Source organism: Hypanus sabinus, chromosome 6 (genome assembly GCF_030144855.1).
Source record: "Hypanus sabinus isolate sHypSab1 chromosome 6, sHypSab1.hap1, whole genome shotgun sequence".
In the NCBI taxonomy this organism is placed as follows: Eukaryota; Metazoa; Chordata; class Chondrichthyes; order Myliobatiformes; family Dasyatidae; genus Hypanus; species Hypanus sabinus.
The window spans coordinates 171,941,643-171,967,893 of record NC_082711.1 but is presented as its reverse complement, the minus strand read 5'-3'; the positions used below and the strand labels follow the sequence as shown (position 1 = coordinate 171,967,893).

General features: G+C 47.2%; 2 protein-coding genes and 1 long non-coding RNA gene across 17 annotated transcripts in view; 2 read left to right on the top strand and 1 right to left on the bottom strand.

The window, feature by feature from the left end:
• LOC132396102 (multidrug and toxin extrusion protein 1-like) overlaps positions 1–1,104 on the top strand; it is a 61,808-nt gene extending 60,704 nt beyond the window's left edge. For all 3 annotated transcript variants that reach the window (XM_059973542.1, XM_059973541.1, XM_059973543.1), the window contains one exon: positions 1–1,104. This exon is cut by the window's left edge. In XM_059973542.1, the coding sequence (XP_059829525.1) occupies positions 1–23 (23 nt within the window). In that variant the 3' untranslated portion in view covers positions 24–1,104.
• LOC132396107 (uncharacterized) overlaps positions 1–21,863 on the bottom strand; it is a 23,203-nt gene extending 1,340 nt beyond the window's left edge. Inside the window, exon 1 of the long non-coding RNA XR_009512867.1 lies at positions 21,138–21,863. This is a non-coding gene — a long non-coding RNA (uncharacterized LOC132396107). The remainder of the gene's footprint in view (positions 1–21,137) is intronic.
• The window catches only part of nxn (nucleoredoxin), a 173,145-nt gene continuing 166,876 nt past the window's right edge, over positions 19,983–26,251 (top strand). For 4 of the 13 annotated variants that reach the window (XM_059973546.1, XM_059973547.1, XM_059973545.1 and 1 more), the window contains exon 1: positions 19,992–20,500. In XM_059973546.1, the coding sequence (XP_059829529.1) occupies positions 20,195–20,500 (306 nt within the window). In that variant the 5' untranslated portion in view covers positions 19,992–20,194. Of the gene's footprint in view, positions 20,501–26,251 lie in introns of all 13 variants that reach the window. The other 9 variants (XM_059973551.1, XM_059973548.1, XM_059973550.1 and 6 more) reach the window with 6 other exon arrangements.

Here is a 26,251-nt window from a genome sequence, read left to right as displayed (position 1 = left end):
GACTGTTGGTACATAATTTATAGGTCCTGCCGGGCTTCACAAGGGAGAGCAGGGGTCCTGGTTCACTTAAACAGCGTGAGAAACGTCGTGAAAGGCTTTGATTGACAACTAAAGAGGATGAAGTTTGCACAGTCTGTGGTTGTTACTGCTGAGTGATTCCAACCTGACCCCACTGCTTGGTTCAAACAGCCCTCAATAGTCTGTTAAATTTCCATCTACATACTATAGCGAGGTCGATTTTATTTTCAGTAACTTACACGGCATCTAATAAATGGTCAAAGGTTCATTTTATTACCGAAATATGTATGCAGAATACAACTCTTGAGATTCGTCTTCTCCAGGCAACCATGAAATACAGAAAAACATGAGAGAGAAAAACATCAACACCCTCTCCCCCCGGCACAAAAAAAAGAAAGAGAAACAAAAACTCGCAACCCCTCCCTCGCACAAAAGCTAACAGATTGCCCAGCTGGAAAACTGCAGCGAGAACATCAAAACTGAACCCTTCCCTTGCATAAATCTAACACATCCCTCCTGGTAACTGCCACCAGGTTTTTAAGGAGAGCGTGGCAGGTTCTTTACGACATTAACGTTCTGCACTGCCAGGCTCCACCCAAATTGAAATGACTCCCCATCCTAATTGAGGGTCCTGGCCTGAAACGTTGACTGTTTATTCCCCTCATAGACGCTCCCTGACCCGCTGAGTTCCTCCAGCATTTGTGTGTGCTGCTTTGGATTTCCACAGTCTCTTGTGTTTATGACTCCCCACCCTAATGTCCAAGCTTATATTCCACCCAATAATGATTGAGAAAGATACCCCAAAATATCGTTATCCTAGATTTGAAGTCCCCCAGACCGCAGTTTGGGTTGAATTTGAGTGAAATTAGATGGCTGTGTGAAACTGATCAACCTCTGGCATATGTGGTGGAACAACCTCGATGGGATGAATGGCCTAATTCTACTCCTATGTCTTATGGTCTTTTCTTATCTTAAGTAGGAGTGGGTCTCCTGATCCTCAACATCCTTTGTTGCAAATAAACATTCACATGGACCAGTGATGAAATTGTTCTTTCCTTTGTATTGATAAACATTATTTATAATCTACTAATGATGATATATCCTTTCTATATATCCATCCATCAAACACTGGCCAAATATCAGAAGTTCAAAGTAAAGTTATTATCAAAGTACCTATATGTTACCATACAAGACCCTGAGATTCATTTTCTAACAAATAAATAATCTTGAGAACATGAGCTGCTGTTCCTGTGGCGCATCGGGCTGCAACCTTGCCGTTTCTTTAGCGTTTGTCTTTTTTTTAAACGAGGCTGAGTCGCTAGCTCGACCCAGCACGTCAGGAAAGCGTGCAAGGAGCTGGCCGGACTCGAACCTGGGGCCACTCGCCTCGAAGTTCGGTGCTGGCGCCACTGCACTAGTGGCCAGCTGAACGCGAGTCGGAGAGCCCTTAAAAGTAAGTCCATAGGTTGTGCTGTGGTTCACTGAAAACTTCTCCGGTGAGATTAAGGATGTGAAGGAGCTATGCAAATCCTTTGTGTTGACATCTGTTTATCTCAGGGCCTCCCAGCCTGGGGTCCACAGACTCCTTGCTTATTGTTATTGGTTCATGGCATAAAAGAAGGCTGGGAACCCCTGGTTTATCACTTGAATAGACATGAAACACGTAAGTGTCTATTCGTGCCCTGTATTTTAAAGCAACCTGATGTTCATATAAAGGCCTAGATCGAGTGGATGTGGAATGAATGCTTCCAATAGAGGGGGAGTCTAGGACCAGAGGGCACAGACTCAGAGTACAAGGACATCCCTTTAGAACAGAGATGAGGAGGAATTTCTTTTTCCAGGAGGTGGAGAATCTGTGGAATTCATTGCAACAGTTGTGGAGGGCTCTAATAGTCCGACCAAGACTATCCAAAGGGAAATGGCTCCCAATGGTGTAAGGATCAGTAACCAGGGGGCACAGAATCAGATTACATGAAGCACAGAACGCTATTTGCATTATGCTATTACAGCGCCTGCGATCACTGGTCGAGGTTCAGTTCCAATGCTGTCTGTAAGGAGTCTGAACACTCTCCCCATGACCACATGGGTTTCCTCCAAAGACCTGCAGGTTAGTGAGTTGTGGGCATTGCTACGTTGGCCCTGGAAACATGGTAACACTTGAGGGCTGCCACTCCTGCACGTCCTCGGACTGTGTTGGCCATCGTCACAAGACATTCAATGTTCTGATGTACGTGTGATGAATGAAGTTAATCTTTAATAGCTTTAAAGAACAGCACAGCACAAGAAAAGGCCCTTTGGCCCATCATGTTTCCACTGATCAGGATGCCAAATTAAACTAAAACCATCTACTGCCGGCCCTCTGTTCCCTACCTGTGCACGTGTCTGTACAGATAGCTCATGTGTGCTTCTAACATCTACCCGTCAAAATGTAGTTTAAACAAAACATGTAGATAATTATATGTTGTAGGGAGCCACAGATCCAAATAATGCTACATGGTCTGTTTCTCTTTCCCACTCTCCCACTCTCCCTCTCTCTCACTCTCTCTCTCTCTCTCTCCCTCCCTCTCTCTCCCTTTCTCCCTTTCTCCCTCTCTCCCTCTCTCCCTCTCTCCCCCCTCTCCCCCCTCTCCCCCCTCTCCCCCCTCTCCCCCCTCTCCCCCCTCTCCCCCCTCTCCCCCCTCTTCCCCCCTCTTCCCCCCTCCCCCTCTCCCCCCCCTCTCTCTCTCCTTGTGTTTCTGCCTGGTGCTCACGTTTATGTTGGTCCAACTTGTTGTTCTGGTTGGTTGGCTGTCGCGCTGACCGCTGGTCTCTGCTTGGTCCTGTCAAACAGATAGCGGGTGATTTCTGCTGGCCCATATCCCTGCCTATCGGTCATTGTGAGTGCTGGTTCCTCGGGGCTCACCCCTCAGCCCCGATCCCGCAGATACATAGGTTCGTAATTTGTGTCCTGTTCAACGTGTTTGTTAATAGAGTCTTCCGTTAAGAACCTGCTGAGTTCCTCCAGCATTTTGTGTGTGCCGCTTCTGAGAAGTCTCTTGATTTCAGGTTTTGTGCTTCTCCCTGGATTTTTGTAGTTTCCCAGACAAACTTGTGTCCTTCTTGGCCTCCATGTTCTGTTCCTCAGAAAAAAGTCTCTGACTGTCCAGTCTATCTATCGACTCCTGATGAAGGGTTTCGGCCCAAAACGTCGTCACTACCTCCTCCCATAGATGCTGTCTGGCCTGCTGAGTTCTGCCAGCATTTTGTGTTTTTATTTATTTCCAGCATCTGTGCTATCTATACTTCTTATCTCCTTCACCCTAGTTTGCTCAACTTATCCTCATATGACACATTCTTTAATCCAGGCAGCATCTTGGTAAATCTCCTCTGCACCCTCTCTAAAGCTTCCACATCCTTCCTATAATGAGCTGACCAGAACTGAATACACACTCCAAGTGCAGTCTTTATAGAGATACAACATTACCTTGTAGCTCTTGAACTCGATTCCCCGACTAATGAAGGCCAACACACCATACGCCTTCTTAACCACCCTACCAACTTGCACGGCAGCTTTGAGGTCTCAATGGACGTGGACCCCAAGATCCCTCTGTTCCTTTGAATAGTTGAAAACACAAGATGTTGAAACGTTTTCATACCAGAAGGAGAGGGAGAGAAGCAGGGAGAGAGAGAGAGTATGCTCCGTAGGAGAAGTGCAAAGGAGTGGAGTTAGTTTCTGAGCCCGTCAAAGAGCTGGCACAGGAACGATGAACTGGGATTCTGTAATCCAAAATAAAAAATCAGAGGCCAGAGGTTTGAATTTTTATCCCCTCCTGCATGGGCTAGTGGTTTGAATGTCAATTAAATGATCTTTGGCTTTCTCTTTTGTCCTCTCCTTTCTGAAAGCAAATCATTACTGTTGCTTTTGCAATAGCAATTCTAAAGTACATCTTAAAGTTTAACTGCTGTGATGATTAAAAAAAAACATGCTTAGGTCAAGAAAATGGTAAAGTGGATTAAAAATGAGAAGTTTTCCATTTCTTTTGCCTCCACCTACTTAATCACTAACCCAAATTGATCAGTAAAATGACAAGGGAGAAGAACTCTCGGGGCAAAGGCACTGTTGGATTGCACTTGATAATTGTTTTTTCCCTTGTAGTTTAATGTAATGATTACTCGAAAATAAACCAAGACCGCTTAGAGATTCAGCGAGGGAGTTGACACCATATAACGCACTTCCATATAGCTAGGTTCCAAGTCAAAAAACATACTTTCAATCAATTATTACAAAACCAGCAAAGGTGAACGACCTTGTTGTGATTAAAAAGCTAACAAAACTAAATTACAACACAGTGGAATAAGAATAATCAGCGGTCAACCAAAAAAATATCATCCCTGGTTCACATCCTGTCAACTAAACCAAACTAACTAACTAGGACAAAGCATGAACACATAACTATAATCAATTGCTTCTACCACACCTCAACCCACATGACAAATTATCGAAACCCATAACGAACGCACAACATGAAATATAATACAGACAGAAAATAGATACAAGCAACTATGGAAAAGTGTATTGTCGACACTTTGGGCCAAAACCCTTCAGCAGGTTGTCGCCTGTTTACTGTTTTCCACAGATGCTGCCTGACCTGCCGAGCTCCTCCAGCATTTTGTGTGTGTTGTTGTCTGAATTTCCAGCATCTGCAGATTTCCTCGTGTTTGCCCCTGAAAAACATTGTTTCATTTTTACCGTGTACTGTACCCGCAGTTATGGTCGAAACGACAATATAAAGCAATTTGAACTTGAATTTAATTTAACTGGGTCAGCACAACATTCTGGGCCTCTTCTTGTGCTGCGCTGTTTTTAACCTGGCAGATACCAAAGTCAGCCAGGTGGTGGCAGCATTGGGTAAGGTTAAATGTCACTGACGCGCTCTCCAGGGAAGAGACTGCATTTGGTTTTGAAAAGCAACTAATATAAATCTTAATAATTTCAGCAACCGCCCCAGGGCAGTGTTACTACTCCCTTCCCCTCCTGAGTTCCATGTGCGTTTGAATTATCAAAGGCAGGAAACACTCATCAGTCGGGGTAGTATTTGGGGAGAGAGGAACAGTGGAAACACAAGAGATCCAAAGCAACAGAGAGGGACTCAGCAATGGAAATGAATAAACAGCCGAGACCCTTCGTCAGGACTGGAAATGAAGAGGGAAGACCAGGATACAAAGGTGTGGGGAGGAGAAGGGGGGTAGTTAGCAGGTGAAAGGTGAAGCCAGGTGGGGGGGGGGGAAGGTCAAGGGCTGGAGAGGAAGGAATCTGACAGGAGAGGAGAGTGAATCACAGGAGAGGGAAGGAGGAGGGGCCCAGAGAGAGGAGAAGAGGTAAGAGGCCAGGTTGGGGAACAGAAGCAGAGGGAGGGGAAGGGGAGAAAACAAAGATAGTGTTTCAGCAAGTGAGAAGGTGGGTTACTGGTGTTGGGCGGGTAGGTTAGAACTGGTATGTGACTATGCGAGTAGAGTCTTCGATCGGTCAGAGCCGTCTCTATTTCCTGAGGAGACTGAGGTCCTTTAACATCTGCCAGATGATGCTGTGGATGTTCTATGAGTCTGTGGTGGGCAGTGCTATCATGTTTGCTGTTGTGTGCTGGGGCAGCAGGCTGAGGGTAGCAGACAGAATCAACAAACTCATTGGTAAGGCCAGTGATGTTGTGGGGGTGGAACTGGACTCTCTGACGGTGGTGTCTGAAAAGGGGATGCTGTCCAGGTTGCATGCCATCTTGGACAATGATTCCCATCCACTCCATAATGTACTGGTTAGGCACAGGAGTACATTCAGCCAGAGACTCATTCCACTGAGATGTAACACTGAGCATCATAGGAAATCATTCCTACCTGTAGCCATCAAACTTTACAACTCCTCCCTCGGAGTGTCAGACACCCTGAGCCAACAGGCTGGTCCTGGACTTATTTCCACTTGGAATAATTTTCTTATTATTAGTTAATTATTTATGGTTTTATATTGCTCAATTTCTACATTATTCTTGGTTGGTGCGACTGTAACGAAACCCAATTTCCCTCGGGATCAATAAAGTATGTCTGTCAGTCATTGCCATATTTCACATGCTCCTTGTTCGCTTCAAACCACTGACCCATCATTCAGGACCCCCATTACCCAGGACATGGCCTCTTCCCATTACCACCATCAGAGAGGAGGTACAGGAGCCTGAAGACACACACTCAATATCTTCGGTACAGCTTCTTCCCCTCTGCCACAGATCTCTGAGTGGACAGTGACCCCATGAGCTCCATCTCAGTATTTTTTTCTCTTTTTTTGCTGTCTTTTTACACTACTTATCTATGTTTAAAATATATATATATATTTCTTATTGTAATTCATAGTTTTTAAAATCAATGTTATGTATTGCAATGTACTGCTGCCACGATCAATGCATTTCACGACGCGTGCCAGTGATATTTAACCGGATTCTGGCTCTCAGGTCAAGCACACAGCTCAGCACATCACAGGAACCATCCCCCACTCTGTCAACACTTCCCTCTGCCTTGGTAAAACAGCCAGCATTATCAAAGATCCCACCCATCCATCTTCTCCCCCCATTGGGCAGAAGATATAAAAGCCTGAAACCACGTACCGCCAGGCTCACGGCAGCTTCGATCCCACTGTTGTAAGAGTGAACAGTCCCCTGGTGCAACTATTAATAATCTTAGAAATGTTACTATATACTAGCTTAAGATGACCATGTGTTACCATATGGAAAAAGTGACATGACAGACTTTTAACACCATATATTAGTGAGTTTTGTTATGTCTCCTCTCTCCCTGTGAAACAGCGACACCTCTTTTTCCCTTAATAGGGAAAGAGAGAGAGTGAGAGAGAGAGCCTGTGGTATGTCAAATACCAGGTGAATGAGTAGTCTTTGGGATACTGCAAATCTGTGTCTTTATTGATGCTTTGCTCCACACGAGTGCTCGGTGGAGGGGGCTGATGCTTTTTTGCTGGTGGGTGGGGGATCGTTGCTTTGTTGCTGCTTGTGTGCGGGAGGGGGGAGCTTGGGGGGGAGTTTGGGGTTCTAACATTTAACTGTTATTCGTTCTTTGGGGCACTCTGTTTTTGTGGATGTTTGCGAAGAAAAGGACTTTCAGGATGTATATTGTATACATTTCCCTGACGTTAAATGTACCTTTGAAACCTATTGATGCAGCTTGAGATGCATTTTCTTATGAGCATTTACAGAAAAATATAGAAAACAATAGAATTTATGAAAAACTATACATAAACAAAGAAAGTTAGGGATTTTTTTCCCTGGAGTGTAGGAGAATGAGTAGAGATTTGATAGACGTATACAAAATTGTGAGGGGTATAGATAGGGTAAATACAAGCAGGCTTTTCTCCACTGAAGTTGGGTGGGACGACAACTAGAGATCATGGGTTAAGGGTGAAAGGTGAAATGTTTATGGGGATCTTTTTCGCTCAGAGGATGGTGTAAGTGTGGAACAAGCTGCCAGCAGAAATGATGGATGTGGGTTTGATGTTAACAATCAAGAGAAGTTTGGATAAGTACATGGATGGGAGGGGTGGGGAGGAGAGGGCTCTGGTCCTGGAGCAGATCGATGGGGTGAAGCAGAATAACAGTAGCTTGGCTGGAGGGGCTGTTACTGTGCTCTATGGCTCTATGACTGATATTGTGCAAAAGATAAATCGTGCGTATAAAAATAAACTAATACTTGGAACATGAGCAGTAGAGTTTTTGTTATTGCTTTCCTCTCTGCTTCCTCGATGACCTGTTGTAATGGAATATTGTAATGGAATTATGTCTTTCTTTGACAATAGTAAAGCCAGTCGTGGAGCATTGTCGTTCTATAGGCATCCGTTAGTCTCGTGAGACCATGGATTTGTGCCTTGGAAGGTTTCCGGGACACAGGCCTGGGCTGGGTTGTATGGGAGACGGGCAGTTGCCCAAGCTGCAAGCCTTCCCCTCTCCACGCCACCGACGTTGTCCAAGGGAAGGGCACTAGGACCCAAGCAGCTTGGCACCGGTGACATCGCAGAGCAATGTGTTGATAAGTGCCTTGCTCAAGGACACAACACGCTGCCTCAGCTGAGGCTCGAACCAGTGACCTTCAGATCACTAGACCGAGGCCTTATCCACTAGGCCACGCGCCAACACACATCGTCGTTAAACAACAATTAACCAATTCCACTGAGGGTCTGGGGTTCAATACAAAATCTGGTGATCCTGCAGCTTGGTTCTGAATGAGTGCCAGATGGCTGTTGCTGAACCATAGTCTGAATCTGCCCCCTCCAGCTGAGGACAAAGTACACTGGGAATTGTTATCACGTGTGAAACAGCTTCAGTGAAAACCTTGTCTTGTGCACTGTTCATTTAGATCAAACCATTTCACAGAGCATTGAACTAGAACAAGGTTACAAAAGCACTGAAGTAGAATGCAGAATCTGCCAAGGATGCTGCTGTAATGAGTTCTTCAGGCCTCTTAGGGATGCCAGAGAGCATTGGGCTCCGAGGTTTTTAGAGCACCTGAAATGGTTAATTGTTGTTTAACGACAGTCGTTAATCGTTCGGAGTTTCTTGTGTTTTTCTCGAGCCACTCGCTCTTCGTAATGTGGTCTCCTGGTCTTTTCTGTTTAAGCTTGTTAAGTTTATTTTGATGGGCTCAGGGATTCCATGTCACTTGTATTAATTAAGTGGATGCCTGATTAGTGTCAATTGCAGGGGCCTAGTTTTGAGAATGATATTTCTCATGGTGTGGTGTAGCCAAGCCACCGATGTTTATTGGAATCATTATGAATAAACTCTCGTCACCATCTCCACATCGGAATCTGTCTTTCCTCCACACCAAGGTTCCCAAAATGTAAGTGCATATCATGACAGCCGCATGGACTAGAGGGCATGCCTTATAAGCAAGCTACAGGCTTTCTCTCTGGGGCAAAGGAGGATGGGAGGTGAATTGATAGAGGTGCACAAGATGATAAGAGGCATAGATTGAGTGGACAGCCAGAGACTTTTTTTCCAGGGCAGAAGTAACTAATGCAAGGGGTCTTAATTCTAAGGTGATTGGAGGAAAGTACAGGGAGAAGCCAGAGGTCAATGTTTTACGCTGAGAATGGTGGGTGTGTGGAATGCCCTGCCCTGGGTGGTGGTAGAGGCAGATACATTGGGGGCATTTAGGAAACTCTTAGATAGCTTTAGATGACAGAAAAATGGAGACCTATGTGGGAAGGAAGGGTTACATTGATCTTGGAGCAGGTTTAAAGATCGGCACAACATCCTGGGCCAAAGGGCCTGTACTGTGCTGTGATGTTCTATGTTAAGTAAAGACATTGAGGTGGTCTGCTGACTGTTCCCTGGGCAAAATGTTCATGCTTTTCTGTATTTCCTTTTATTGTAATGCATTGTTAATTAACTGTGGTCTTTAATTTTTTTGAAGATAATTTATACCAATCTGGGGAGAATTCTGGTGTCTGTGACCATCGGAGACACTGCAATAGCTAAGAGGCCTTTGATTGTCTCCAAAGCCATCAATCAGGGTGTTTTGTGAAGAAGGGGTGTGCCTTTGGACACCATTAGACTGCAGTCCCACTCTTGGCCACTGAGGGGCAGCCTCATCCACAACATCACATCATGGCAACCGGGGTAGGGAAGTTTGGGCTACAGGGGAAGGTGAATCTGGGCCTGGACCATCTGGGAGAACACAGGAGGCACTACGCAGACGTTCCCAACCTGGGGGTCCATGGACCGCTCGGTTAAGGGTAGGGGTCCAAGCCATAAAAAAGGTTGGGAGCCCCTGCGCTGCAGAAGTGCAGTCCCCTTTAGCATGCAGGACAGGACATGCAGTAGGAACGAGCCATTGATTTATACAGTGTGGAACAGGCCCTTCAGCCCGTCGTGTCGATGCTGACCATCAAACACCCACTAATCCCGTCTATGGAGACGCAAGAGACTACAGCAGTAACTATAGCAGGATCAATGAAAGATCAACCAGAGTGCAGAAGACAGCAAACTGTGCAAATGCAAATAAAATATAAATAGCAATAACTAATGAGAATTTGAGATAATGAGATAAAGAGTCCTTCAAGTGAGATGGTTGGTTGTGGGATGAGTGAGTGTAGTTATCGCCTTTTGTTCAGGAGCCTGATGTTTGAGGGGTAGTAGCTGCTCCTGGAGCGGGGGGTGTGAGTCTTGTACCTTCTACCTGCTGGCAGCAGCAAGAAAAGAGCACAGCCTGGGTGGTGGGGATCTCTGATGATGGTTGTTGCTTTCCTATGACAGCGTTTCAAGTAGATGTGCTCAATGGTGGGGAGGACTTTCGCCCGTGATGGACTGGTCCATATCCACTAATTTTTGTCGGATTTTCCGTTCAAGGTCATTGGTGTTTCCAGACCAGGCTGTGATGCAGCCAGTTAATACACTCTCCACCATGCATCTACAGAAGTTTGTCAAAGTTTTAGATGCCATGCCGAATCTTCGCAGCTTCCTAAGGAGCTGTCCCGTGGCCACACATCCCATCCTCAGACTGTGTCGGTTGTTAAGGCATGCCCTCTAGTCCACCCCCATCACCCACACACAAGCTGCCAATTCTTCCCAACCCCAAGTTGTTGCCATTAACAAGTCCCTCCTGCATCTCCAGGCAAATGGGACAATTTACAACGACGATTAAATTGGTAAGTCGGGATGCTGGTAAACTTGTTTATGATTGCTGCATGTTCTGAGACACCGTGCAAAGCCTGTCCTGCAAACCATCCTTAAACATCACTTCATTACTGGGCTAGTACAGGGAAAACAATAGCAGAGTGCAGAATAAAGTGTGGCAGATACAGATTAAAAAGAGCAGGTAGACAATAGGGTTCGAGGGCCGTGATGAGGTGGGTTCTGAGATCAAGAGTCCAGGTAACTGTGGGACCTGCTTGTGTTTGGGATGCGGGAGGGAACTGGAGCATCCGTGGTCACAGGGAGAATGTGGAAACCCCACGAAGATCAGGGGTTCCCACCTTGGCCCCCACGGACCTCTCTGTTAATGTTGGGGGTCTGTGGCATAAAGAAGGTTGTGAACCCCTGACGTAGATATTCCCTTCTGTACATCTTATCCTCCAGTTTCAAGATTTGATTTATCAGTCTCACCTGTATTAAAACAATTGGTGAGTTGAGTCCTGAGGAAGGGTCTCAGTCTGAAACATCGACTGTTTCCCTCCATAGGTGCTGCCTAACCTGCTGCGGTTCTCCACATTTTGCGTGTTGCTCTGGATTTCCAACATCTGCAGAATCTCTTGTGTTAGTGGGGGTGGAAATTGAACCCGGAGACCCAGAGATCTGGGTTCAATTCTGACCTCTGATGCTGTCTGTGTGGAGTTTGCACGTACCCCTTGTGACTTCAACAAAAGGAATAATAAGTCGTGTGTGTGTGTGTGTGTGTGTGTTTACTTATTTATTGAGATATAGCAAAGAATAGGCCTTCTGGCCCTTGAAGCCCAGCAATCACCCTGTTTAATCCTAGCCTAATCATGGGACAATTTGCAATGACCAATTAACCTACCAACCGGTATATCTTTGGACAGTGGGAGGAAACCCACGTGGTCACGGGGAGAACGTGCAAACCCCTTGCAAGCTGTGGCGGGAATTGAACCAGGGTCGCTGGTACTGGAAAGTGTTGTGCTACACTACCGTGCCCCCTGTGTGCTAACCACTACACTACCGTGCCCCCTGTGTGCTAACCACTACACTACCGTGCCCCCTGTGTGCTAACCACTACACTACCGTGCCCCCTGTGTGCTAACCACTACACTACCGTGCCCCCTGTGCATATATAATTGTATAACATACATTGATCAAACATTCTTGTTTGTTTAAATAATTAATTGAGGGTTATGTGTAAAAATACATGAATCGTATACATCATGACAGTATCACGTGGTAACGTGTTACACGCATGCCTTGTATAAAGTAAACACGAAATAAGATGTGCATCATTTCAGACTCCCATCTTTTTATTGGAATGAGATTAATGCTTTGAAGTTACAAAACGTAAAAGTCTGTATGGCCAAGTAGTCCCAAACATCCAGCAATAAACATGATGCTTGCCGTCTGTTGGTAACCGTTTTTTGATAATGCTCTTACCCAGGGCACGGTCCACTCCATGGGCCTGTTTGCGTTAAAATATATGTTATGTTGAGTCACGCACAATTGCTTTCCATCCCCCACTCCCCCACCCATGCCTCCCTGGGAAGGGTGTGGCGTCAACTGGGAGCTCTGTGATTTATGGCTGCTGAATGTGAGGCTCAGCCCATTGTTTTCCACCCTTGGGCCACTGAGCTCTGGTTGTCCAGGAAACAATCTAACCCTCTGTCCGGCACCATCTGTCCGAGCACGGTTACTGGAGTGAGGTTCCTCCCAAAAACAACATTGTGAACTGTAGGAGCCCCCGTTCCACAAATGTGATTCTCTAACATTAATGGTGTGTGTGTGTCTGTGTGTATACACGCAGGTGCATATATGCACAGCTGTGAGTGTGCGTGTGTGAATGTGTGTGCAAGTGTTTTGTATACCTGAGTGTGTTTAGTATGTTGGAATGTCTATTTTATGTGAAGGTATCCGCGTTTATGTGTATAAATATGCATGTGTGATGGTGAGTAAATGTTCCCCTTTTCTGTGTAAGAATGTATGTGTTTATGTGTAGGTTTCTGTGTTTGCATGTAGGTGTGTGTGTGCGCAAAAGAATGTGTATGTTTGTGTGTAGGTGTCTGTTTTTGAGTGTATGTGTGTGTTGTGCATCTATTAGGTGTGCGTGTGCACACGTGCATTGATCTGTGTGTGTATTTGTGTGTATGTATATGCATATATGTGTTTGTGTGTATGTGTGTCTTTGTGTATCTGGGTGTGTGGGTGTATGTATGTGTGTGTGTGAGTGGATGTGTGTGTGTGTGTGTGGGTGTGTGTGTGTGTGTCTGGGTGTGTGTATGTGGGTGTGTGTGTGTGTCTGGGTGTGTGTATGTGGGTGTGTGTGTGTGTGGGTGTATGTATGTGTGTGTGTGAGTGGATATGTGTGTGTGTGGGTGTATGTGTGTGTGTGTGTGAATGGATGTGTGTGTGTATGTATGTGTGTGTGTGGGTGTATGTATGTGTGTGTGTGAGTGGATGTGTGTGTGTGTGTGTCTGGGTGTGTGTGTGGGTGTATGTATGTGTGTGTGGGTGTATGTATGTGTGTGTGGGTGTATGTATGTGAGTGTGTGTGGGTGTATGTATGTGTGTGTGTGTGAGTGGATGTGTGTGTGTGTGTATGTATGTGTGTGTGAGTGGATATGTGTGTGTGTGGGTGTATGTGTGTGTGTGTGTGTGTGTGAATGGATGTGTGTGTGAATGGATGTGTGTGTATGTATGTGTGTGTGTGTGTGTCTGGGTGTGTGTGTGTATGTGTGTGTGTGTGGATGAGTGTGTGTCTGGATGTGTGTGTGTGTGTGTGTGTGAGTGTGTGTGTGTGTGAGTGGATGAGTGTGTGTCTGGATGTGTGTGTGTGTGTGTGAGTGGGTGTGAGTGTGAGTGTGTGTGTGTGAGTGTGTGTGTGTGTGTGTGTGTGTGTGTGTGTGAGTGGGTGTGAGTGTGAGTGTAGGTTGTTTTCCAGGCTTTTCTCTGTAAGGTATATTTACCCCTCCCTTGCCTTGGCTCATTTATCAAGGTGACATCTGCCCATAATGTAACAGATACCTCTCCGGAGAACCACTCAATGCTGACCTCCAGTGCTGTCTGTGTGGAGTCTGCAGGGTCTCCCTGGCACTCCCCAGTCTCCAGTTTCTTCCCACAGCAGAGAGATCTGTGGGCTAGCAGGTGCAAGTTGCCTCTGGTGTGTCGGAGAGAGGCAGGAGGATGAGTATGTGAGAAGGAGCAGCTCACTTTGAATGACTGAGTACTGACACGGACTAGAGACCTCCTCCAAGGTCTTATAGTATGTGAAATATAATCCGCTGGGATTTGAGCCCATCTGAGTCGGCTCAGGTATTCTGTCTCTTCCATCTCTCTTACGGGCAGAAGATGCAGAAACCTGAAAGCACATACCACCTGGCTGAAGGGCAGCTTCTATCCCGCTGTAAGACTATTAAACAGTGCCCGAGTATGACAAGGGGAGGCAGGGTCTCTAGCAACAGAGGTATAAAGGCGCCTCTTCCCTCCGCTAGCCTGCTGGTCACCCTTGTAGCGCCGACTTAGTCTCCCCATTAGAGTCATGTGACCCATGGGAGCCGGTGGTGCAGATCACAAGTCCTGGTCATGTGACCACTGACGGCAGGCAGACAATCCCTGGAGAATACTGATAACGGCTGGGGTCACCCATCTTGTAAAGACTCTGCCCAGAAGAAGGCAATGGCAAACCACTTCTGTAGAACTAATTTGCTAAAAACATGGTCATGGAAAGACCGTGATCACCCATGTTATACCACACAGCACATAATGATGGTAATGAGTATGATAAATTAGGCGTTTGACCTCACAATCTGCCCCTTCGTGACCCTTCCACTGTATTGCCTGCCTGCACTGCATTTTCTCTGTAACCATAACGCTTACCCTGCATTTGGTCTTTTCTTTTGCACAGCGATGAAGGGCTCTACATGGATGGCATGCAAAGCAAAGCCTTTCGCTGTAGCTCTGTACACATGACAACACAAGGACTCGCTATCTAACGGAGGCATCAGAGATCCCCACCATCCGGGCCGTGACAGTTTCTCACAGCTACCATCGGGCCACTGGAGCAGAAGCCTGAGGTCCCACATCACCAGGTTCAAGAACCGATCCTTCCCTTCAATCCCAGTCACTACAGTTTAACAACATTCCGACATTTCACACACTTTGCATTATTTGGACCTTTCCTTTGGATCTACTTGTGTTCCATCTTGTAAAGAATTGTGTATAGTTTACAGTGAGTTTAGTTTTTCCTGTGAATGTTGAATATCTGATGCTATGAGCTTGTCTCATGTGTACCACACGTGGAAGAAGAGGTCCTTTTCATTACTTTCATCGGGGAAAGTGCAGGAGCCTGAAGACACCTTCTTCCCCTCTGCCATCAGATCTCTGAACGCACCGTGAACATCACCTCACTATTTTCGCTCTCTTTTTGAATTACTTATTGAATTTATGTATGTGTTTTTTACTGTAATTAACGCTCAGTGGCTCAGGCTCCACAGAAGACGTTAAAGAATGCCAGTCTGTGATGTTACAGCCCATCTGATAACATGCATGGTGCAAGTTTTGGGGATTTTAATAATGATTTTAAATGGTTGTTTATAGAAATGTTTATAGAAGTAAAGATATTCTCAGTGGGAATATTGTAACATAACACTATGAAAATGAACTTGAGACTCCACACAGTGCTTGATCTTGTTTATTGGAGGAAATGTGTGCGGAGACCAGGGTGACAGTGGAGGCCGTGTCACAGAATGTAGCCAAACTAATGGGGTGGACGCACCGGGAGAACACAGGAAACTGCAGATGCTGGAAGCTGGAGCAACACACAAAACTTGAGAGCAACCGAGTTTCCTCCATCACCAACCTTCTGACATCGAGATACCATCTCCCTCTCTCTCTCTCTCTCTCATAAATCCACCTTTCTGTTCTCCACTCTCCCCGCTTGCAGCTCAAGTAGATGAAGGAAGAGCAGTAGATGTAGTGTATATGGATTTTAGCAAGGCATTTGATAAGGTACCCCAAGCAGGGCTTAACTAGAAAGTAAGGAGGCATGGGATCCAAGGGGACATTGCTTTGTGGATCCAGAATTTGCTTGCCCACAGGAGGCAAAGAGTGTTTGTAGACGGGTCATATTCTGCATGGAGGTCGGTGACCAGTGGAGTGCCTCAGGGATCTGTTCTGGGACCTCTACTCTTCGTGATTTTTATAAATGACCTGGATGAGGAAGTGGAGGGATGGGTTAGTAAGTTTGCTGATGACACAAAGGTTGGAGGTCCTGTGGATAGTGTGGAGAGCTGTCAGGGATTACAGTGGGACATTGATAGGATGCAAAACTGGGCTGAGAAGTGGCAGATGGAGTTCAACCCAGATAAGTGTGAATTGGTTCATTTTGGTAGGTCAAAAATGATGGCAGAATATATTATTAAAGGTAAGACTCTTGGCAGTGTGGAGGATCAGAGGGATCTTGGTGTCTGAGTCCATAGGACACTCAAAGCTGCTATGCTTGTTGACTCTGTGGTTAAGAAGGCGTACGGTGTATTGGCCTTCATCAACTGTGGAACTGAATTTAGAAGCCGAGAAGTAATGTTGCAGCTATATAGGACCCTGGTCAGACCCCACTTGGAGTACTGTGCTCAGTTCTAGTTACCTCATTACAGGAAGGATGTGGAAGTCATAGAAAGGGTGCAGAGGAGATTGACATGGATGTTGCCTGGATTGGGGAGCATGTCTTATGAGAATAGGTTGAATGAACTTGGCCTTTTTTCCTTGGAGCGACGGAGGATGAGAGGTGACCTGATAGAGGTGTACAAGATGATGAGAGGCATTGATCGTGTGGATAGTCAGAGGCTTTTTCCCAGGGCTGAAATGGTTGCCACAAGATGACACAGGTTTAATGTGCTGGGGAGTAGATACAGAGGAGATGTCAGGGGTAAGTTTTTTATGCAGAGAGTGGTGAGTGTGTGGAATGGGCTGCTGGCAACGGTGGTGGAAGCAGATACGATAGGGTCTTTTAAGAAATTTTTGGATAGGTACGTGGAGCTTAGAAAAATAGAGGGCTATGGGTAAACCTAGTAATTTCTAAGGGACATGTTCAGCACAACTTTGTGGGCTGAAGGGCCTGCATTAAGCTGTAGGTTTTCTATGTTTCTATATTTCTAGATGCAAAAGCCTGAAAACACATACCACCAGGCTCAAGGACAACTTCTATCCTGCTATAATAAGACTATTCAATACGACAAGATGGACTCTCGACCTCACAATCTACCTCGTTATTATTTTGCACTTTGTTATCCTGTACTGCACATTCTGTGTAGCTGTTACACTTTATTCTGCACTGTTACTGTTTCACCTTGCACTCCCTCAAAGCACTGTGTAATGATTTGATCTGTATCAATGGTACACAAGACAAGGTTTTCGCTGCATCTCGGTACATGTGATGATAATAAACAAATTCCAAGTGCCAATACCAATCCCTGTTTGAGGACAGGCTTGCAGAAGGGCAGGGAGAGTGCGAGGGGTCAGTCAACCTTGTATTTTGGCTGGCTTACCAACTTGAACTCTTAAGTCAGTTGGTTCAGAGGGACATGAAGCAGTTCACAGGTCAGACTCCAACTCTGTAGAGAAATATGACCTCTGCTTCATTTCTGTCTCAATACTGACCACTGTTCCATTGGCTTTCCCACCTCTTACCCTCTGGTTTCTTTTGCAGGCAACCTTTCTGTATCCGATACCTTCAGAATCAGGTACCATCATCCAACACCAGCTTTACCTCTTCTCCTCACCTGTCTATCACCTCGCCCTACTGCCTCATCATTCCTTTCTCCCATGGTCCCCTCTCCTCTCCTATCAGATTCCTCCTTCTCCAGCCCTTTACCTTTCCCCCCACCTGGCGCCATCCATCACCTGCTAGCTTGTCCTCCTTCCCCTCTCCCCACCATTTTTAAAATTCCGGCATCTTCCCCCTTTCCCTCCCACCCTGAAGAAGGGTCTCGGCTCGAATCGACTGTCTATTCATCTCCATCGATGCTGCCTGACCTGCTCCAGCGTTCTGGGGGTGCTGCTTTGTATTTCCAGAATCCGAGGAATCTCTTGTTCGTGGCCTGAAGGGGCTGTTCCTATTCCACATGTCGCATGTGACTGGAGCCTCTTAAAACAAAAGAACAAAGAACAGTACAGCACAGCGCAGGCCCTTCGGCCCACAATGTTGGGCTGACCCCTAAACCCTGCCCCCCCATAACCCTCCACCTTAAATTTCTCCATATACCTGTCTAGTAGTCTCTTAAACTTCACTAGTGTGTCTGCCTCCACCACTGACTCAGGCAGTGCTTTCCACGCACCAACCACTCTCTGAGTGAAAAACCTTCCTCTAATATCCCCCTTGAACTTCCCTCCCCTTACCTTAAAGCCATGTCCTCTTGTACTGAGCAGTGGTGCCCTGGGGAAGAGGCGCTGGCTGTCCACTCTGTCTATTCCTCTTAATATCTTGTACACCTCTATCATGTCTCCTCTCATCCTCCTTCTCTCCAAAGAGTAAAGCCCTAGCTCCCTTAATCTCTGATCATAATGCATACTCTCTAAACCAGGCAGCATCCTGGTAAATCTCCTCTGTACCCTTTCCAAAATGGCAGTATTGTATCTGTATCCAGAAACACCCCTGGCGTCGGGTCCAGGCACCCACCGGTATCTGTGCGTAAAAAAATACTTGTCCCATCCACAACCCCCTCAAGTCTTTGGAAACAAACTATCTGCTAGATGAACTCTTTAGCATCTGTCTCTGTGTGTGTAGGGATGGGAGGGGGAGGGTAAGTGGGCAACACACACAAAATGCTGGAGGAATTCAGCAAGTCAAGCAGCATCTATGGAGAGGAACACTCAGCTAGTAGTTCCCTCTTTCACCCCTAATGTGGATGATGGGGTGGTAAATTGGATTAGTAAGTATGCAGGTGATACTAAGGTAGGAGGCGTTGTGGATAATGAAGTAGGTTTTCAAAGCTTGCAGAGAGATTTAGGCCGGTTACAAGAGTGGGCTGAACGATGGCAGATGGAGATTAATGCTGATAAGTGTGAGGTGCTACATTTTGGTGGGATTAATCGAAATAGGACATACATGGTAAATGGTAGGGCATTGAAGAGTGCAGTAGAACAGAGTGATCTAGGAATAATGGTGCATAGTTCCCTGAAGGTGGAATCTTATGTGGATAGGGTGGTGAAGAAAGCTTTTGGTATGCTGGTCTTTATAAATCAGAGCATTGAGTATAGGAGTTGGGATGTAATGTTAAAATTGAACAAGGCATCATTGAGGCCAAATTTGGAGTATTGTGTACAGTTCTGGTCACCAAATTATAGGAAAGATGTCAACAAAATAGAGGGAGTACAGAGGAGATTTACTAGAATGTTACCTGGGTTTCAGCACCTAAGTTACAGAGAAAGGTTGAACAAATTAGGCCTTTATTCTTTGGAGTGTAGAAGGGTGAGGGGGGACTTGATAGAGGTATTTATAATTACAAAGGGGATAGATAGAGTTGAGGTAGATAGGCTTTTTCCATTGAGAGTAGGGGAGATTCAAACAAGAGGACATGAGTTGAGAGTTGGGGGCAGAAGTTTAGGGGTAACTTCTTTACTCAGAGAGTAGTAGCTGTGTGGAACGAGCTTCCAGTAGAAGTGGCAGAGGCAGGTTCGATGTTGTCATTGAAAAAAATTGGATAGGTATATGGACAGGAAAGGAGTGGAGGGTTATGGGCTGAGTGCAGGTCGGAGGGACTAGGTGAGAGTAAGCGTTCGGCACGGACTAGAAGGGCCGAGATGGCCTGTTTCCGTGCTGTAATTGTTATGTGGTTAGTTCATTCATGTCTCCCCTCACGAGTCCTACTCCGGGGCGGTAGGACTCGCTGGGATGCTTGGTAGGCACCGGGCACCTTCCCCTCTACCCCGCCGCGGCTGTCCTACGCTCCAAAGGGGAAAAATGCCCTAACCTATTCAACCTTTGCCCCACGACAAGTCCCAGCGACATCCTTGTAATTTTTAAAATCTTTACTCGTTCGAAATCTCAGCGGTTATCTCTCCTGTAGGTCGGTGACCAGGACGGCACACAATACTCCAAATTTGGCGAGGCTGCTCGACCCGCCGAGTTCCTCCAGCTTGGTTTTTTTCCGTGCGCGTTTGCTCAGGATTTCCAGCATCTGTCTCCCCCAAGTTCGGGACCCCCCCACCCACCCCCGGCGAAAGGGATTGAGCGCCTCCCTCCCTCCCCGCCCGAGGCTGCGCTTGGCAAACTTGGTGGGAGGAAGAGTGTGCAGAGGAGGAATTCGCTGCTGGGACCAATAGGAGTGCTGCCGGATCACCATTGGACCTGGATCGTCGCGGCAGCCGAGTCCGTCCACAGAGAGCGGCGGAGCCCGGGCTGACCGGCGGCGACCCGGGGCGGTAGGACTCGCTGGGACCGGCCACCCTCCCTCTCTGCCCCCCCAACGCCGCGGGGGTGTGCGCCGTTCGCCGCCATGGCCGGCCCGGTGTGCGAGCTCCTGGGAGAGCGGCTGACCGACCGGCACCAAGCCGAGGTGGAGTGCTCGCCGCTCGGCTCGGACGGCCGGCTGCTCGCCCTCTACTTCGGCTGCAGCTGGAGCGCCCCGTGCCAGCAGTTCACCGCGGCCCTCGCCGACTTCTACGGCCGCTTCAAGCAGGGCGAGAACGCCGACAGGCTGGAGGTGGTCTTCATCGGCTCCGAGGAGAAGTACCAGCCCTGGCAGGAGTTCGTGGGCCAGATGCCCTGGTTGGTGCTGCCGTTCCAGGAGAAGGAGAAGAAGGTAAGCAGGCAGGGTGTGCGGGTCTGCGAGCCCCGGGGGCACTCGGAAAACACGGCGTTGTGGCAGAATTGCAACCTGAAGTAGTCCACACCGTAATTTAGCACCGTAGAGTCACTTAGAATAAACGCAATTGTACAGCATCTTAAGATTGCGTTATTGCACGGTCGGGAGACGGTATTGAGAGCTAAATGCACTGGACCTTGGATTTCACGGTAGTCAAAACAGTTAATCACCTCGGATTTACTTAGAATAAATACTAACAGTCCACGCTAGTGTTGCACAGACTGTATTGCGCATTAGATCTGTGCATCCCGCGTTATGGAGTGAGGTCAGTACTGATTATCATCCTGGTTTCACTTCGCCCCGTGTGCACGCCGAGTCGGTACCCTGGATATAAATTGTCGCACCTACTCGGTACGACGGTGGAGGAATGTGGCAGATGCGCTGAATTCGGACCAGCCGGGCGGAAGATGGCAAAGCGCTCGCCCTGAGCGGGCTTAGAAAGGAGCGTGCAGTTATTGCATGCGGTGGGCATTGTAAAGTGCACTTTTGGTGCTGCATGCATTACTGCACACAGCCGAGCGTCAGGGCACCGTTACCGTGCGGAGCTGGGGCTACGGTATCGGGAGAGCTTTACCTGGGGCACGGAGCCTCGCACCATTGTTCTCAATCGTCGCTGCTCACCCCATCCAGTCTGAATCTCATGCAGTGTAGGAGTTCTCCGCAAAGTTGCCCGGTGTCGCACTCGACAGAGGCATTCTCGGAAGAATCTCACGCTGTCTGCACCTACAGTTCTCTTTTAAAAAAATACATATAAACACTGTTTATTTGCTAACTGAGCGATGCGTTCTTGGAGGGATGAAGTTCGGGGGAGGGTTCGCTGCGTGGCCGTCTACTGTCATGACAGGCGGTAAATCTCAGCACAATCATACAGTTAAGTTTAACATTTGGTGCAAGCGCGGTTCTGTATAAACTCGTCTCTTTAATTCCTCTGCTCTGGTATTAAGTTTAAGGACCTAAGCGACAGAACCGAGGGAAGGGCTCCACCCATTCCTGTCCGACTCCGTTCTCTCTCTCCCCCTCTCCCTGGGCGTGCTCGGTGAGGGGAAGTGTTGGTTTAATATTGTTGCCATGTACTGAGACGCAGGGAAAAGCTGTTCACACAGATCAAAACCACTGTGCAGGATCAAGTGTCACAGTCACAGAGTGCAGGGCACGTAGCCAATAGGGTGCAAGATCATAATGAGGTGGATTGTGAGGGCAAGTGTCCATCTTGTGGCACCAGGGAACCATTAACTAGCCTTGTAACAGTGGGGTGGAGACGTCTTTGAGCCTGGTGGGAGGTGCTTTGGAACTTTTCTATGTCTTGCCCAGTGGGAGGGGGAGAAGAGAGAATGTCTGGGGTGGGTGGGTGAGGGTTTTTGATTCTTTATTGTCACCTATCAGATAATTCTAGAGCGTACAATCGTCACAGAGATATTCTGCGCTTCGCGCTCCCTGAAGTACAAATCGAAGTAAATATAATAAAAATGTAAATTATAAATCATAATTAGAAAATAGGAAAGGGGAAAGTAAGGTAGTGCAAGTCGGGTCCGGATATTTGGAAGGTACGGCCCAGATCCGGGTCAGGATCTGTTCAGCAGTCTTATCACAGTTGGAAAGAAGCTGTTCCCAAATCTGGCCGTACGAATCTTCAAGCTCCTGAACCTTCTCCAGGAGGGAAGAGGGACAAAAAGTGTGTTGGCTGGGTGGGTCGTGTGCTTGATTATCCTGGCAGCACTGCTCCGACAGCGTGCGGTGTAAAGTGAGTCCAACGATGGAAGATCAGTTTGTGTGATGTGCTGGGCTGTGTTCATGATCTTCTGCAGCTTCTTCTGGTCTTGGTTGGACAACTTCCATACCAGGTTGTGATGCACCCTAGAAGAATGTTTTCTACAGAGCACCTATGAAAATTAGTGAGGGTTTTAGGGGACAGGCCAAATTTCTTCAGCTTTCTCAGGAAGTAAAGGTGCTGGTGGGCCTTCTTGGCAGGGGACTCTGCTTGGTTAGACCAAGTCAAGTTGCTTTGCTGAGGCAGTGAGATCCACCTCCAGCCGTCCGAGCCCTGCTGGCAGAGTGAAGACCTCGTTATCTTCTCGCGATAACAACGTTTAAAAGACTCATGGGCAGGTGCAGGGCTGGGGAAAGGTTTTGAGAATTTAGTGTTGGCAACTGGGGTTCGCTCGGACAGGTGTCCCGGATGGCATCAGTGTGTCGGGCCGAAGGGCCTGTTTCTGTACTGTACAGCAGGGGCCCACAGTTCCCTCGGTTAGTGGGTAGGAGTCCATGGTATTAAAGCTAAAGGTGGGAACCCCTGATCTGCACTGCAGGAGGAACTCCGCAGGACAGGCAGCGTCCGTGGAAATGAATAAACAGCCAATATTTCGGGCTGAGACCCTTCATCAGGACTGGAAAGGAAGGGGGAAGATGCCAGAATAAAGAAGTGGGAGAGGGGAAGGAGGCTAGCTAGAGGGTGACAGGTGGGTGGGAAAGGTAAAGGACTGGAGAGGAGAGCGAACAATCAGAGGAGGAGCATAATTTGTGACTCTCGCCCGCCACCGCCTTCCACAGGAAGTGGCAGAAACCAGAGTTGTTTACGTGTCCTGGTGGCGTTGGCTGTGAGCAAAGAGTTGGGGACAGTTTTAAAACTGCAGAGGCAGGCTTGATGGGCAGAAAGACCTCTTCCTGCCCTATGTTACCTAAAATCAAGCCTTATTATTGGCAGCAGAACATAACCACAACCCCTACCAACTAGGACAAGAGGGGCACCACCAGTCGGGGCACTCCATCTTGACTTAGAAATGTATCACTGTCACTGCGTCTTGAACCTGGAGCTCACTCCCTTTCAGCATTGTGGATGTACCCAAGGCTTCAAACTGCAGTGGTGCAAGAAGGCAGCTCACCCACCTTCTCAAGGGCAACGGGACAGGCAGTTAAATGCTGGCTCATGTCCACATCCACTTGAGGGAATAAAAGCAAGCCATTCATCTCATTTTCATTCAGAGTGAATCCAGTTTCCATCGGCCCCTCTCCATAGTGTCACGGAACTGAATCTAGTTTTTCTTATTCTGTTCCATACTGCTCTCATTGTCTTCATTGACAGCTTCTGGATCCAGTGCGACAGTGGGGGTGCGCTTGAGAGACTGTGTGTGTTGGTGCGTGTGAGACTATCTGTGTCTGTGTGAGAGAGTATACTGGTGTTTGTGCGTGAGAGAGAGAGTATATTAGTGTGTGTTAGACTCTCTGTATTTGCGTGTGAGACTGTATCTCGGTGTGTGCATATTGGTGTGTGTGGGACTGTATCTCTGCATATTGGTGTGTGTGAGACTGTATCTCTGTGCATATTGGTGTGTTTGGGACTGTCATTGGTGTGTGTGACTGTCCCTCGGTGTGCACATTGGTGTGTGTGAGATTGTATCTCTGTGCATATTGGTGTGTGTGAGACTGTATCTCTGTGCATATTGGTGTGTGTGGGACTGTATCTCTGTGCATATTGGTGTGTGTGAGACTATCTCTGTGCATATTGGTGTGTGTGAGACTGTATCTCTGTGCATATTGGTGTGTGTGAGACTATCTCTGTGCATATTGGTGTGTGTGGGACTGTATCTCTGTGCATATTGGTGTGTGTGAGACTATCTCTGTGCATATTGGTGTGTGTGAGACTGTATCTCTGTGCATATTGGTGTGTGTGAGACTATCTCTGTGCATATTGGTGTGTGTGAGACTGTATCTCTGTGCATATTGGTGTGTGTGAGACTGTATCTCTGTGCATATTGGTGTGTGTGAGACTATCTCTGTGCATATTGGTGTGTGTGAGACTATCTTCGTGCGTTGCTCCGGATTCCAGCCGGAGGTCCCTTGAGTCTCTGGTTTGCTTCCTGTCCACTCTGGGATCTCCCTTCACCTCTGACCAGGAGTCTCAGAACCCTTGGGCCTGTGAGTGATCATTAGCTGTGTATAATTGGCTTTACCTCTTGAAGTGATTTCTGTTTGTTTAAGCTAGTGGATGCGTCCCCTGGAGCATTCCCTTCTCATCCTCTGACCTTGAGCTTCCGAGAAGGGTCAGTGTGGACATCTGACTTGATGCATCTGGAAGAGGGGAGAGAGAGATGGAGACATTCCAAAGGGAAGTTTCGCAACACTGTGATCTCTTTGCACTACAATAGACCTTTTATTTGTTCAAATGTTTTCTTATAAAAATTGTGGTACAGAAGCAACACCCAAAACGCTGGAGGAACTCAGCAGGCCAGGCAGCGCCTATGGAAAAGAGTAAACAGTTGCCGTTTCGGGCTGAGATCCTTCTTCGGGAATTGTGATCGTGCGTAGAATTTGTTCTTGCGAATGCTGCTTATTCGATGTTGCTGCAAGGGAGTTTTTCATTGCCCCTCTGTGTTTATTGAGGTAACGTGCGGAGTAGGCCCTTCAAGTTGGGCCGCCCGCAACTTAACCCTAGCCTAAACAAGAACAACAAATTCTACGCACGATCACAATTCCCGAAGAAGGGTCTCAGCCCGAAACGGCAACTGTTTACTCTTTTCCATAGGCGCTGCCTGGCCTGCTGAGTTCCTCCAGCGTTTTGGGTATTGCTTCTGTACCACAATTTTTATAAGAAAACATTTGAACAAATAAAAACTCTATTGTAGTACAAAGAGATCACAGTGTTGCGAAACTTCCCTTTGGAATGTCTCCATCTCTCTCTCCCCCTCTCTTCCAGATGCATCAAGTCAGATGTCCACACTGACCCTCCTCGGAAGCTCAAGGTCAGAGGATGAGAAGGGAATGCTCCAGGGGACGCATCCACTAGCTTAAACAAACAGAAATCACGGGACAGTTTACAAAGACCAGTTAACCCACCGACGGGCACATCTTTGGACTGTGAGAGAAAACCCGTGCGGTCACGGGGAGAACGTACAGACTCCTGAGGCAGGATCATGTACTCGCGCATATGACAGTAAACTTCACTTTGACCTTGACCTCCACTTTCCAGTAACAAGGTGGCAAGCGGGAGAAGGAGTGAAGGGTGCAATGGCTAACTTTGGAGGTGCTCTGTTAACTGAGCACTGCTTCATCCACGTCAACGACACAGGTAGCTTGGCCTTACTGTTGGTTGCTGTGCACAAGATGGCTGCTGTATCACTTCAATGCATTGGTTCTGGTCTTTTCAGAGAGCCGGAGCTGCTTTAAGCTGTGAAGTCTTTTTGAAAGGGTTGATGTAATGGCAGACTTTATTTTGTTTTCACTAAAGACACAGCTCGTTGACCCCACCCTGCCTCTCCGTCCCTGGCCTGGTGCCTGTCCCTCTGACACTGAGTATGTTCCTCGATGGAAATAAAGCGTGCGGCAAAGTCTTTCCTTCCCACACTATAACTCCCCAATCCTCTAACCCACCACAGCCTTGCCCCTGTGTCACGAAGATGACCCGAGCGATCAGTTTAAATGGTGAGAATCAGATATCCCCAGTGGAAGGGAGGATTCGAACCAGTTTGAGCTCGGGGTCAGATCTGTAATAGAAAACTGCTTCATGATCAACACCATCTGCTGAATGGAGCCCTGAAGGAGAGGGACTAATGGCCCAACCATTGTCATTTTAATAAGTCTAGTATTATTTCATTCGATCTTATTTTTGCAAGGTTAATGAAATATATGTATGTTAAAATAATTTTCCTAGACTGTTTGGAAAGCTGAAGGTGGGTTTTGTTTTGAGTCATGGCA